The 14,078-nt window shown below is 43.9% G+C and overlaps 1 protein-coding gene across 2 annotated transcripts in view; it reads left to right on the plus strand.

The window, feature by feature from the left end:
* Positions 1-14,078, plus strand: part of ABCC3 (ATP binding cassette subfamily C member 3) — a 708,094-nt gene that overhangs the window by 486,425 nt on the left and 207,591 nt on the right. For both annotated transcript variants that reach the window (XM_078654774.1, XM_078654775.1), the window contains exon 20: positions 6,403-6,508. In XM_078654774.1, coding sequence (XP_078510900.1) covers positions 6,403-6,508 — 106 coding nt within the window. The remainder of the gene's footprint in view (positions 1-6,402; positions 6,509-14,078) is intronic.

Consider the following 14,078-nt stretch of genomic DNA (forward strand, 5'->3'; position numbering starts at 1 on the left):
GCCTGGGGATATTGTAATTTAAGGAATCTGCTGCTAGACAATGTCTCTACCAGATACATCGTTACCGAAGGTAAGTAACTCGTACTCTAGTAATTTTTTAACATTTGAGCTAGAAACAATTATTTTTTTTGTTTAAATCCGCAGATTATGCGGCAGATGATTGATTATGTCGCAAATGCGCCAAATCTATGCTCAAATCTACACGTCTGCACACTCGCTTAATTCCAGTGGCCCTGAATATAGCACAAATTGCGTGCTTGCCTCATTTTTTGTAAAAAGGATGCATTGCTCGCTATATACATAGTTCAAAAAACAGAAGCACTGCAAACAGCATGCACTAGAGTTCTGGTCATTCGTATTGTTCTCTGCTACATATTTGCTGCTTATGATACTTAATTATGCAACATGGGATAATACATTAATTTAGGAAATGTTGCCTAAAAAGCGAAACTTGAAAATTACTAAAATTATGCAAGGTTTTGCTCTCATAATGGACATTTCATTAGGGCTTGCATTTATTTTAACACACGGTGAAAGGGAAAAGCTTCATTGGATGGTCATTTTCTGTGCATTCCAAGGTGGTATCAATTCCATCTAGTCTTTCCAAACTCCAACATTTCTAGTTCAACATAAGGGACACCTGCCACCTCTCCCTTCAGCATGCTGCTTTGCCTTGCTATAATCTTCACCCACTTTCTTGCGCAGGTCATACCACCTTTTTAGGTCAAGCTGGTGTTAGCAGTGCGAAGCGCTGCGTCCAGCGAAAGATCTTATGTTATCGACTTGCTGGGAATGTTGGACAGGGGATGGGCACGCGCAGGGCCGTCGGCGATTTCATCATGTGTACGCGCACGTACAGCCCTGCGCTGTGCCCATCTCCTGTCCCGCTAAGTCAGCCTCCTTCAAATGAGTGCACGCGCATACACACATATACACACACACACACACACACACGCATACACACACGCGCATACACACACACGCATACACACACACGCGCATACACACACACACTCTCCCCCCATCACCCTAGGCAAGCAACTTATGAACGCGCGCGCACACCCCGCCCCACTCACCGGGCTACAGACTCCGTCACGCGGGACTTCCCTCACTCATGGGAGCCCCGCACTTGCACTTGCATCGGCAGCCTCAGCCGCCACTTCTGCTCCTCCCTATTACGTGTGCAGCCACCGCGTCCTGCCTCCTACGCCCCTACAGCGTTTCACAGTCTCCCCTGGGGCGGGACTTCCGCCTTCTGCCCTTCTCGTCCAGGCACTACGTGGGCGCGGGCTTCCCACCCCAGGGGAGGCTGTGAAACGCTGTAGGAGGCATACGAGTGCTCCGCCTCTAGGACAAAAGACAGCACAAATGCCGCAAAACTCTGATGAGGGGGCTGCTAGAAAGAACACCTCCTGGTGAGTGTAGCTGGCCACCACTCCACAAAGTTGGGCGGAAGTGGCGAGGCACCCCCCAACCCAAGAATAATCCTAAATCTGGAGTCTCTGGGATAAGAAATCGGGCGCTCCCGCTTTACATCCCCCGTCTGCCAAGTTCTCTTGCCATTTCAAGAAATTGCGCCAACTAATGACTTTTAGTTGTTGAGCCCTGTACTGCCTTGCCCCCCCCTTCGTAAACTGCCGGGGCACATCCCATTTATTCTAACAGTCCCTGCTTATCTGCCAAAACCTCACCCTTCGGAGCCTGCTTCCCCGCCTTACCTTGTAATCCGACCCTTTGCTGCCCTTCCCTAAAGCCTCATCAAGGGCCCCCACGCACCTCGCCGCTCCCCTGCCTCCGAACTCGCAGTGCCGTATGCCCACCAGCCCCGTTGCATCACCCCAGGCCGAATTCCTCTGTCTCTATACTGTGGGTAATTAATAATCTGCCCAGTATCACACGACGAGATCTAAACATTATCCCCCCGCTCCTACGTCGGCTGTTCCCAACTCAGGCGCCCCTTCGCTACTGCATCGAACCACCCAATACCCCACTCCCAAGCCGAGGCTCCCTCAGCAGCCTCCCTCCCCCCTCGCGTGCCCCTCATCCAACTCCACATCAAAACACCTCTCCTCCTGATCCTCCGTGTACCACTGGGGGGGCAATGCCGTCCCGCATGTGCGCTCCTGTTGGGCCCTTAAAGTGGTATCCAGGCCAAACCTTGAGTGTGGCCACACCCCCCTCCTCTGCACTTGTATACGGTATACCTCTCTTTAACCTGCAACACTCCGCACCACATCTCTGCGCACCCGCCAATCCTGACGGCCCCGCCGCAAACACCCTGCAGGACCAGGCTTCAACAACCCCGACCCCGCACGCATCTCCGCCACCCCTCTTCTGTTTCACCTACACCCTAAACCACCAACCTCCCCCACCCTCAGGACTGCATCAGCCTCCCAGTGTGTCCTTCATGTCACCCGCCCCCGAGGGCCCTCTGCATAATCCAAAGGCTTTGCTCCCTGTATAACGCCTCTTTCTTCCCCTCCCCCCCAGACAGCGCTTCACCCCCTGTCACCCGGGGCCCATTTTTGTTTTGTAATTTTCTGTATCAGAAGCATATATGTTTATTTGGTTTGCTTATCTGCCATCAAATTAATGTTCTAGTCTGTAAATGACTAGGGTGGGGAAATATAAAATGTTTGTTGGTACTGTCCTCGTATTTGGTGCGCCGGCTGGTGATGCTGTCACACTGTTGTGCTGTGTGTGTGTGTGTGTGGGGGGGGGGGGTGCTCGTGTCTAAAGCGCTTGTCAGTACTGTGTCAGTTCCCAGCCCTTCAAAGCACGGCTCTGCGGGTGGGATGTGAGAGGCCATTGACGTGCAGCTGTGAACATGTGTCTACAGCCGCCCACATCCTAATGAGCGTCTGGGAACAGACCCCTGGCAGTCTCCAAGCCAAGAGGCCTCAGAAGCCTTCTCTCCTCGCAGCCCCACCAGTGGGATCTGGCATATCATTCACGAAAACACTTTATGGCTTGACAAACGAGGCAAGTGCTGCTCCAGTATAGCGTCTTGTACATAGGGATGCCTAAATGATATAATTTTTGGTTTCTCCTAGGCTTTTATAGTTATATAAAGATATTCTGCTTCGCCTCATGCAGAATCACATTAAAGCTACGTTTATTGTCCGTGTTGTAATCGGTATGAAACCTTACAAACTTCAAAATGGCTTAAATAGCATTAATAGAATTAGTAGTGTTTCCTTTCAAATGTATTGCTTCACAATTCAGCATATAAAATACATAGTTACCTATCATCACCTTTCGATACTGATTTAACTTTATTGGATAATACAACTCCTTTCCACAGGTAAGATTCTGTGTTTTGTCTTCTGTGCTCTCGCATTCTAAAAGGAAGCTTTCACCTATTGCCAGGGTCCATACAGCGGGTAGACTTTATTTTCTATTTCAGAGCATCCCTTTAACTGTGTTACCCTGTCTTCATCTGAATAAAATAAAACTTCTTGCCCCCTTGCAGTATGTCCAAACAATTAGAATACATTTTAAAAATACAAAATGTGGCGTCCCCTGAAGCAGTTGGTATAAAATTCAACAGATTTTGTAGTATCTTGCCTCTTCTCTTCAAAAGTGCTTGGTTATCGAATGTCCTGCCAGCCTCCCTTAAGTGGCTTATTTGATGGCAATATCACCACCCTCCACTATTTTGGTGCAGAAGCTGAAAATAGTGCTCCTCTAATTTTATATTCAGTTCTGGCATTCATCACTTCCCAGCCTGTGCAACATCTATCAGAAATGTTGTATACAATTACATAAACCTCAGTGAAGTAAAAGCACTGCACATTGACTGATTCTCATGATCAAGTGGAGTGGAAGGGTTTTTTGCTGGACAACTTTTACAGAGCTTGCTGTCCCTCTGCAACAGTCTTAATCTTTGCCACCAAACCGTGTCCCAAAATGCGTTAAAGCATTACAAATCTTTACATGGTATTCCTTCCAGGGACTACTAAGAAACGTCTTGCCTAAACACACAATGCTTCCGTGCATATTTGTAGTCACACCTGTAATCGCTGCTTTCTTTCCTGTGTGGTAGCACCAGGTTTGTTTCTCATCATTTGTTACGCCTACATAATCCTTTTTTTTCCAAAGGGTTTCCCTTATTTACTTCCCTCCCAATGACCATTTGCGAAATATAATTATCTTAACATTCCTATAGTTTATCCGAGTCATTCCTCATTCCTATTTTGTTCATACAAATGTTCTTTGTGCCTTGAAATTCAGAGAACAGCTACAGAATATTCGCCCTCACTTTAACTATCTATCTCCCTCACTCTATCTATCGCCCTCACTCTATCTATCCCATCACCACAGCATCACTCAGCACCACCACAGCATCACTCAGGGGCACCACAACATCACTATGTGCTACCACAGCGTCACTCGTTCGCCATCACAACATCACTCGGCGCCACCACAGCATCAATCTGTGCACCATTCAACAACAACTGGTTCAAATATGTTCTCTCAATGTTTCAAGCTTTATTACAAATGTCACGAAAAGTTGTTAATATTTCACTTCTGTTCTTGGATTTTCGTCACAATAAAATACACTGAACATTATCTTCATAAAAGTTATATACAAAAGTTTAAGTTATTGCTATTATAACTGACAATAACTTTTATCGAAGTATTAATTATTTAAAAACATTAAAAGCCATTGTTAATTTGTAATATCAATACATCTAAGTCACGTAAATAAAACACATATTGCATTACAAATGCTATTGGTGTCACATTTGTGAAAGTTATAACTATTGGCATTGTAATAACAAAGCTATTAATTTTGCTATTTTCAAAACCAACACATAAATAACACATTTGTCATTTACAATACCAATAGCTCAAACTTTCCTAATTCGAGACCTATTGCATTGCAAATGCTTGTTTTAATATTAGTTACAAGGTGTTTGGTAGTGGAGATGGCATTTATCTTTTTCAGAATACTGTCCCGGATACCATTTTTAATGTGCATAGATGTATGATGGGACTGTGTACCAAATAAAACATCATAGTTTTCCAGGACGTTGTCAACAAGCAGTTCCTAAGATTGTTTAGAAAATATAGCCTTTCTTTTTCTAAATAGATTTGCATTAGCCATGATTGTAAATAGATTACCTTCAGTCGAGTAGCCTTTATTCCAAAAACTGCTCTGCTAAACAATCTTCTGAACAGAAAAGTCTCTCTGTTATCTTCCTGAACTGGGCTTTCCAGCACCAGTTAAATTAAAAATGATTTATTGCTAGCAAAGTTCACAGGCCGGATGATCTTTCAGCACACAAAAATGCAAACACCCTGACATGCTTTGCTTTTAAATCCCCAAATCCGACTCTCCAAAAATAGGCCATCGACACATTTACGACAATTTCTAATGGTTGCTAGGCAAGCTCTTCTAAAATATCTACAGAACACCAACTCCATACCTAGGACTTAATTGTAACTTTCAAAATAGGTTCATAAATAACCTTGCACTTTCCATGCTAAACTGTCGAAAGATAAATGGAGATAATTACTTGCACTTCTCTTTAAACAAAATCAGCACCAATGGGTCCAAAGACCACCATACTAGAACAAAAGTTTATAGCATGAAAGTTACCATAATAGGCTTCCTAGGTTTACTGCCAAGATGTTAAATATTATAAACAAATATCGTAAAGATATATCAAGATAAGCTTTCTGAGTACGAGACATTTTATGTGGTGTGAAGGTTACCACAATGGGCTTCCTTGGGCTAATTCTAAGATGTTTGAGAGATACATAAAAGTATGTCTTTTCATACCTCACTCATAAAGCCTGGAATGACCAACCTCTCCACAACAGAGTCATCTCCTCAGTTTGTGAGTTTTGCAAGCAACTGAGAACATGGCTCTTCACCTAGACTTCAGATTCTACCAGTTTCGATCCCTCTTTCTTAGCACTGGAATACCCTCCCGATGAGTTGTGTGCCCTACAAATTAACATGATATATTATTGCATAGCCATGCATAGATACAAATTTTCTGCAGTGAAGATAAACAAAATGAGACTAGGCTTCTCATAGTTTAAAATCTACATTTTCAAGCAAATAATGCTCGGTAATAAGGTGACACTATGGGTGTTACCTCATTCCCATGAAATATGTGTTTTTATATCACTGCATTTTGTGCAATAACAACATCTAAAGATACACATTTATAATATGTATATTTTTTGGTAGCCATTTAGTAGATGTTAATTTCTTATCATTACAATATTGTTTGAGTCCATATATTGTGATCTTCTGCAAAAGGTTCAAGGCAGAATTAATTATGTATTATCTGTATTTGTATCTGTATTGTGAAATTGTTTATCGTGTAATTTTATGCTTTCATTTGTGATATGCCTGTTAACCCCTGATCTGTTTTTCTTTTGCAGTATTAGAAGAAGAAGAAGTCCTACTAGCTGAGGAAACACTCAGCAACCATATTGATTTGGCGGATAATGAACCTATTGTAAATGAAGCCCGAAAGCAGTTTATTAGGTAAGAATACAATCCCGTCAGATTTTGGGGAATCTTCGTTCTCTTCTGTTTTCCTGACTGGACTCGGTTTGAATACTTTTTAATCAATAAGGAGTCCTTAAAAGACTATTCGTGTGTACAACACATAACTGTTCATTGATCTAAAAGATGAGGCATTAAATGTATGTAAATAGGAACATGACTTTCTTCAAAACAGAACTAATGCTAATAACACATTTTGCAACAAAAATGCATTGCCCATAAGACGAAAATATTTCAGACCACTCAAGTTGAGCAAATTGTTCCTATCAAACTATTGCACTCGTTTTAAATTAGCCCATTTCCTCTAAACATTCACTCTCCAAAACCTCTTCTAGTCCTTGCCTGCCTTTGTTACAACTGTAATTATTTCAGTGGTTTCCTATGGTGTTCTGTTGTCCACCTCTTTCAGGTGGCCTTCATATCCTGCATTACATAGTTATCAGTAAGTTAGCCACTTTCTAAAATATTGGTCTGGTTTGGCCTTTAACAGTCATATGAACTCTTCTAACCAAAGCCACTGACATATCAACAACATGCTTTAAATATAGAGAAATCACTTCTACGATAACCATGAAGAATTTCTGAGTTATGTAACTGTGCATTAACTCAAATAAATGTCCTCACATATGTTGTTGCTATTACCTCAATCAATATTTTACATTCTACTCTGACATTGTTATAGCTAAGATATACGCTTATAAAAAGGTTCCCTTTGCAGCGGTCATTTATGTATGTTAAATGCTGGGTTAGGTGGTGTCCTCAAAAGCCATCTGTCTTGTTCATTACAACAAAAAAAGTATAACAGTCAGGCAGTGTGAGACTTTTGTGTCTATTTCCGATTAGCAACAAATATCCTATGGACTGTGGCTGCTTGGCAGGCTGTGATTAGAGCATGTCCTTGAGAAAAGTAAAATGATTCATGTAGCAGTGACTATTTTGTCTCAATCAATTTTCAAATTAAACAATATATCTTGTTTTTGTCCATTAAAATCCCAATTTTGCCCGTTTAACATTTTCTTCTAGAGTATGTCCCTAGTTAGAGATATGTATAAAATATTCTTAAAGATATTGATTTTCTATTTAATGTAAAGAATAACATGTTTATTCTGTTGTCTTACAAATCTGCAGTCCATTCTCTGCCAGTAACTTAAGAGCCACAATTATATTTCCCCCAATCTTGTACAGCACAGAATTGTTGAAATGAATAGTCTTTCACATGATGCTGCGCAAAATGAGTAATCTGAAATATTACCTATAATTACAAATCTACTAGCCCCACATATGATAAACATGTCTCCTCCTTGTCTCACTTTGAAATCCCATTTCTAATGCAAATAAACAAAATATTATTGTTATATTTGTCCTTTTTGTATGTTTATGCATCATTCTTCCACATCGTCATCTGCGTACTGAAGCCACATCCATGCCTATTAGGTTATTGATTGAAAGAGGCCCTTTTTGACATGGTCACACCCACTTTTTGCCTCTGTGGCCTAACGGCTAGGGTGGTCAATCTCAAATCTGCTCACCAGTTCTCCGGTGCCAGATTTCTTTCCTAAAACTGCACAATTGTTCCCCCAATTATCAATACCTCTAGCACCCTTTATAAGGGGGAGAATATGTGGCCTAATGACTAGGGCGGTCAATCTCAAATCTGAGGAACCAGCTTTGAGTTTCGGTAATGATGCTCAACAACCTATGATTGTGGGTAAATCACTTAATAGCCCCGTGCCTAACAAAAAAATGAATGTGTACTTGTGAAACGCAACTGGTGCTCATGTAAGGCACTCCGATACCTGATACCTACTGGTCAAGTTTGTGCTATATAAAACTCTGATTTTTTTTTTTATAAAAATAAGTCCCTAATAAATGGTACCCATGGTACGTAGGGCCTAAGGTACTAAAGAGGGCCCCCAAGAGCTTCAGCATACATTAGAACACAGTAAGTGACTACTCACCAAACACATGCAGAGCTGCCATTGCAGGCTGCATGTGTTGGTGCAGACAAAAGTGAAAGCACGCCATGGCAAACATCCCTGTGTGCCATGTCCCCTGACACAGCTTGTAGTATTAGTGTGTCACCATTACAACAGGCCTTCCAGGCAGGGTGCTTAATATTACATGTGGGACCATAACTGCAAGGGCGGATATGTCCCTGTGCTGGCCAATCCCATTATTGCCAGTACAAGTGAACAGGGACGCCATTTTAGAACATGTCTTGGACAGTGGTGAAAACGAGTGCCCCAGCTACATGATGGCTTCACTAAAAATAGGGATGTTTGGTATCAAACATCCGTATTATTAAACCCACACTGATTCCAGTATTGGATTTATTTATACATGCAGCCAGAGGGCAACTTATCGGTGTCCTCTAAAAACCAATCAGCCTTTGGTATGATGGCTGACTGGTGTCTGCCAGCTTGCAACCTAAGTCAGATTTCTGAACTACCAGGGTGAAGGCCTTTGCTCTCAGGAGGTCGGAACCAAAGCCTGCATTGGAAGAGGGTGTTCACATCCCCTTTGTCAGGATGGCCTACTCTTGGCTTTGAAATTCGAACCTGGCTCCCACACAGGAGAGAAAGCTGACCCCCTTTGTCTAGAGTGCTTGGGCACCTGGACTGGTAGGAAAATTAGCTAGTTGGGTAAGCATGCCCAACCCCAGGCTTCTACCACCCCTAATGTGGCCTAACCTGATGTGGGTACAACTTTTCAGAATTCGCCATCTTTGAGTTCGTATACTTTGAAACTCCGTGGCAGGGACATACCCTACTCCCACAGGAAGTGCTCATATAGGGTGCGTAGGGACCCCAAGGGTCAGTAGCCCATAGGCTACCACCCTAAATTCAGTATTATGGGGAGCCCCTGGCACCAGGAAATCAGATCCCTTCAACCTACATGACAGGGAAGAATGTGAGGAGTCGCATCCTGCAAGAACTGAAGCAACTGACCGGTCTCCAACTCTTCCATCCTGCCTGCTGACAATTGCACCAAAAGGCGACTTGTCCTGCAGCTGCTGAGTCCCATAAACTTAGCAGACCTGCCAGCACTTTACCCAGGAACCAAGACCTCTCAAGAGGTAGAGGGCCTGCTTCGATGCAACCTGCAGGCATCCAAAGTCTCCTATGAGGGCTTCGTGACCACAGAAACCAAGACCCTGAAGGCACCACTGCACCTGTCACTCCAAGGCTGAGTTGAAGTGGGCTAATGTGGTCATCGGAACCCTCCAGAGACTGAGTCCACCTACGTATCCCCCAGTGAACTCTCAGACTCTGCCATGACTGCTCCTGATAAGAAAAAACGGACACCTAAAGACACCTCTACACCCATCGTCCGTGGGCTGAGGAGAAGAGGACAAAATGTGTCCCTATGTCCCCAAGCATCGTGACGCCTGATCCCCCCTGTTGGGTTAGACTGACTTTCCTCCCAGTCCAAGCCCTACATGAAAACGGATCCTCATAGGGTGACATTGGGCATCCAATGCTGTTTAGCATGGATGCACCCGCCCCCCCCTAGATCTGCTAGTGGTGTGCTGCTGGTGCTACCTTGGACCTTGTCCACCACTCACCTTAACTGCTGGAGATAAGTCCTGCAAGTCGCTGTACTGTATACCTGAATGCTATATTGACTTTTCCTCCCATAGGATAACATTGTTGCGTCTAAAAACTGTGGGCTTTTTGAACTGAAATACATTTCTATTTAAAAGCATTCTTACCTGAACAAATTGCTTCTGGTGCCTAAACAAATATATAGATGTGTGTTATTTTTATAAATTGGTCTGGATCTCCTTATTGAGTCATGTGTCTCATTTATTGACCAGTGTGTGTATTTGGAGATGTCTAGCACTCCCCGAAGATGAGTTTAAGTGCCTAAATAAGAGTTTGGCGGTGCACAGTCAAACCCGTGGTTGAACCGCTCACCAGATTAAGAGTTTTCTCTTGTCTTAGGGTGGTGCTTTCGCATTCTTATGGCATTGCCTATGAAAATGAAAACATCAAAATCAGTACCTACATGGTATGGACTGGTTCAGTCCATGCCTTGCGGATACTGGGGGCAACCTGTGCCTCCCTGCATGCACCCCGTGGTGCAGAGGCACAAGGGGACCCTGTAGGGTCCCACTACTATGAAAAGTGTGACAGTGAGGAAACTCTTAATATGGTTGGCCAGTCCACAGAGGTCCCACCAAGCATATTGCAGCCTCAAGACCGCCACCTCACCGCCAGGAATCTCTGATCCCTGGCGGTTGCGGTGGTCCTAGTGCAGCCCGACCGCCCTGGTTGTAACAGGGCAGTTGGAACACTGCCACCGCCACGCTCCCGTGCGGCAGACTTGTCATGAGACCCTAAGGCTGCTCGACCGCACTGCCCCCTAGAAGAGAACCTTGGGATTGTTAGAGCACGCCTCTGTCCACTTATAAGGGAACCCCTGTACTATTTGCACAAAAAGTCTCATTTTGATATATCATATTAAGAACCAGCTTCCTACAGTTATTACATAGTCAACTAAGGTATCATGGTGCTGAAGTGGTTAACAATTGTTGTGAAACAAATATAAAGCAAGTTACTGAACCAATAAGCTAGTTTTTAGAGCTCTTCTAAATTGGAGACTTTTTCACAAATGCTGGCCTATAAGAACTTTATCAGCTGCCTGCCTAAGCCTGGTTAATTCTTGAAACTGCAATATGATCACAGATTTGTTAATGTTACCTATTGCAGTACGTTTTAGGGTTGAGACAGTAAGAGTGTGCACTAGCGTTTGCATCTCATTTGTGAGACACTTATATCCAAAAAAGGCTAGGCTTGTATGGCACTCTTCTTTATAGTCTTGTAATTCCGCACTGCAAGCCTAACATCATTGCTGTTCCTCTCTGTGGAGCAGGGACCAAGCACTGATTGATTAAACTTAAACAGTGCACATCTGCTGCTCCTGATGGGATTGAAGTACTATTTTGTTCTTTTTAACTTCTAGTCTTCTGCAAACAGAAGGCGTGTGACTGGCGAAAACGTACCCAGCAGGACAAACAAAATTGCAGTTTTATTTTCTATAGTTATCTTTCATTTATTTTGCCAAGTCTTCTTTACTCACTTTACTCTCAGGTTTTCCTTTGTTTTTGCTTGTGGGTGCTGTTCTCAAACAATGAGGATTATCTTATTGCATAGCGACATTGTTTTTTTCTTACATATAATTTCTGAAATGATGCTTTAACACAAAATTGTGCAATGGACCCCAATCCACCCAACTCTAATCCCTGTCAACCCAACCCACCCTACCTCACCCCAATCCACCCCACTCAATCCAATCCACCAGCCTCCAAACCTCCCACCCCACCCCAATATACATCACTCCAAGTTGCCTACTACAATCCAAAACATCTTCCCCACTCCAGTCCAATACAATCAGCCCCACTCCTATCCAAAACTGTCTGCCCAACTGTAAAACAGTCTGCTCCACTCCACTCCAAACCAAAACAATGTTCCCCACTCCAATCCAAAACAATTGGGATTGGGATCCTGGGGGGATTTGCTTCCGCCCAGCTAGGATGAAGCGAATCCCCCAAGGATCCTAATCGCCTTCCACCATCCAGGGATGTGGCCAGGCGCCACTAAGAACTATTTGGTGGTGATAAAGGGTGAAAGGATACGCTCTTAGAAGTATGAGTGCTGGACACCCCGTAATTTATCACCTACAAAGAGATACTGAAACTCCTGGACCATAAACCATTACGTTCCTGGACAATAACACCACCCGGCATAGCATACAAACACATGCCAATGATCACAAACTCAGAGGTCACACAGTCTTACCCTCTCACACTCTTGCCTTGCCCTCCCCCTCAGGCAGATGCTCCTTTCCCCAGCGCCCCCCCTCTGAGCTCTTCTCCCATATATCTCCTATCCTTTCTTGTTACTAGGATACATGTATCATCCAAAATATTGTTACATTTGGCTATTGTATTTGATTGTAGGATGATGATCTCTCATGTTGTATATTTTTATCACTCATTAATAAAGTAATACTATGCGAAGCAATGTGCCTCACTCCAATCCAAACCAATCTGCCCCAATTCAATCCAAAACAATCTGCCCCACTCCAATCTAAAACAATTTTCCTCACCCCAAAACAATATTTCCCAACACAATCTGCCCCACTACAATCCAAAACATAATGCCCCACTACAATCTGCCAACCCCAATCCAAAATAATCTGCCACACTCCTATCTGCCACACTCCAATCCAAAATAATATGCCCCATTTCAATTCAAAACAATCTGCCCCACCCCAGTCCAAAACAATCTGCCCCACTCCAATCCAAAACAATCTCACTACAATCTGCCCCACTCCAGTTTAAAACAATCTGCCCCAGCCCAATCCTCCCCACTCCAAACCAAAGCAATCTGCTCCACTCCAATCTGCCCCACTCAATCCAAAACAACCTGCCTTACTCTAATATGCCCCACTCAACTCCACCTGACTCCAATCTGCCCACTCCAATTCAAAACAATCAGCCCCACTCTAATCTGCTCCATTCTAATCCACCCCACTGTAATCAGCATTACTATAATCTGCCCGACTCCAATCCAAGACAATCTGCCGCTCTCCAATCCATCCCACTCCAATCTGCCTCACTCAAATCCAATACAATCTGTCCACTCCAATCCATTACAATCTGCCCCACTCCAATCTGCACCATTCCAATCCAATAAAATCTGTCCTTCTCCAATCCAAAGCAATCTGCCTCACTTCAATCAGCCCACCCCAATCAGCCCCACTCCAATTGAACACAATCTGCACATCTCCAATATGCCACATTCCAATCCACCCCAATTCAATCCACCTCACTCCAATCCAATCCACCCCACACCCCAATACAGCTGAATCCAATCTACCACACTCCAATCCAATCCACCTCAACTCACCTCACCCCAATCTAATCCACCCCACTCCAGTCCACCACAATCTGCCCCACTCCGATCTGCCCTACACCAATCTGTCCCACACCAATCTGTTCCATAACAATCCAAAACAATCTGCCCCACTCAATCCAAAACAATCTACCTCATTCCGATCCAAAACAATATGCCCCGCTCAAATCCAAATCAATCCACCCCACTCCAATCCAATGTACTTCACCACAATCCAATCCACCCCACACCAATCCAATTCACCCCACTCCTGGAAAATTCAATCTACTCCACTCCAATCCATCCCACCCCACCCAATCACTACAGGCAAATCCACCCCACTCCAATCCAGTTCTCCCCACCCCAATCCAATCCATCCAATCCAATCCACCCCTCTCAATCCAATTGACCTTAATCTAATCCATTCCACCCCATTGCTATTCAATTCACCCCACCCATGCTAACCAAATCCACCCTAATCCAATTACCCCCACTCCAATTCACCCTACCCCTATCAGCCTCACCCCACTCCATTCTACCCTTCTCCATTCCAGTTCCCCAAATCCAGCCAACCCAACTCCACCAAGTCCATTCCAATACACCCCAATCTAAACCACCCATCCAGTCCACCCACTCTAATCCATCCCACT

Source organism: Lissotriton helveticus, chromosome 7 (assembly GCF_964261635.1).
Source record: "Lissotriton helveticus chromosome 7, aLisHel1.1, whole genome shotgun sequence".
NCBI classification, from domain to species: Eukaryota; Metazoa; Chordata; class Amphibia; order Caudata; family Salamandridae; genus Lissotriton; species Lissotriton helveticus.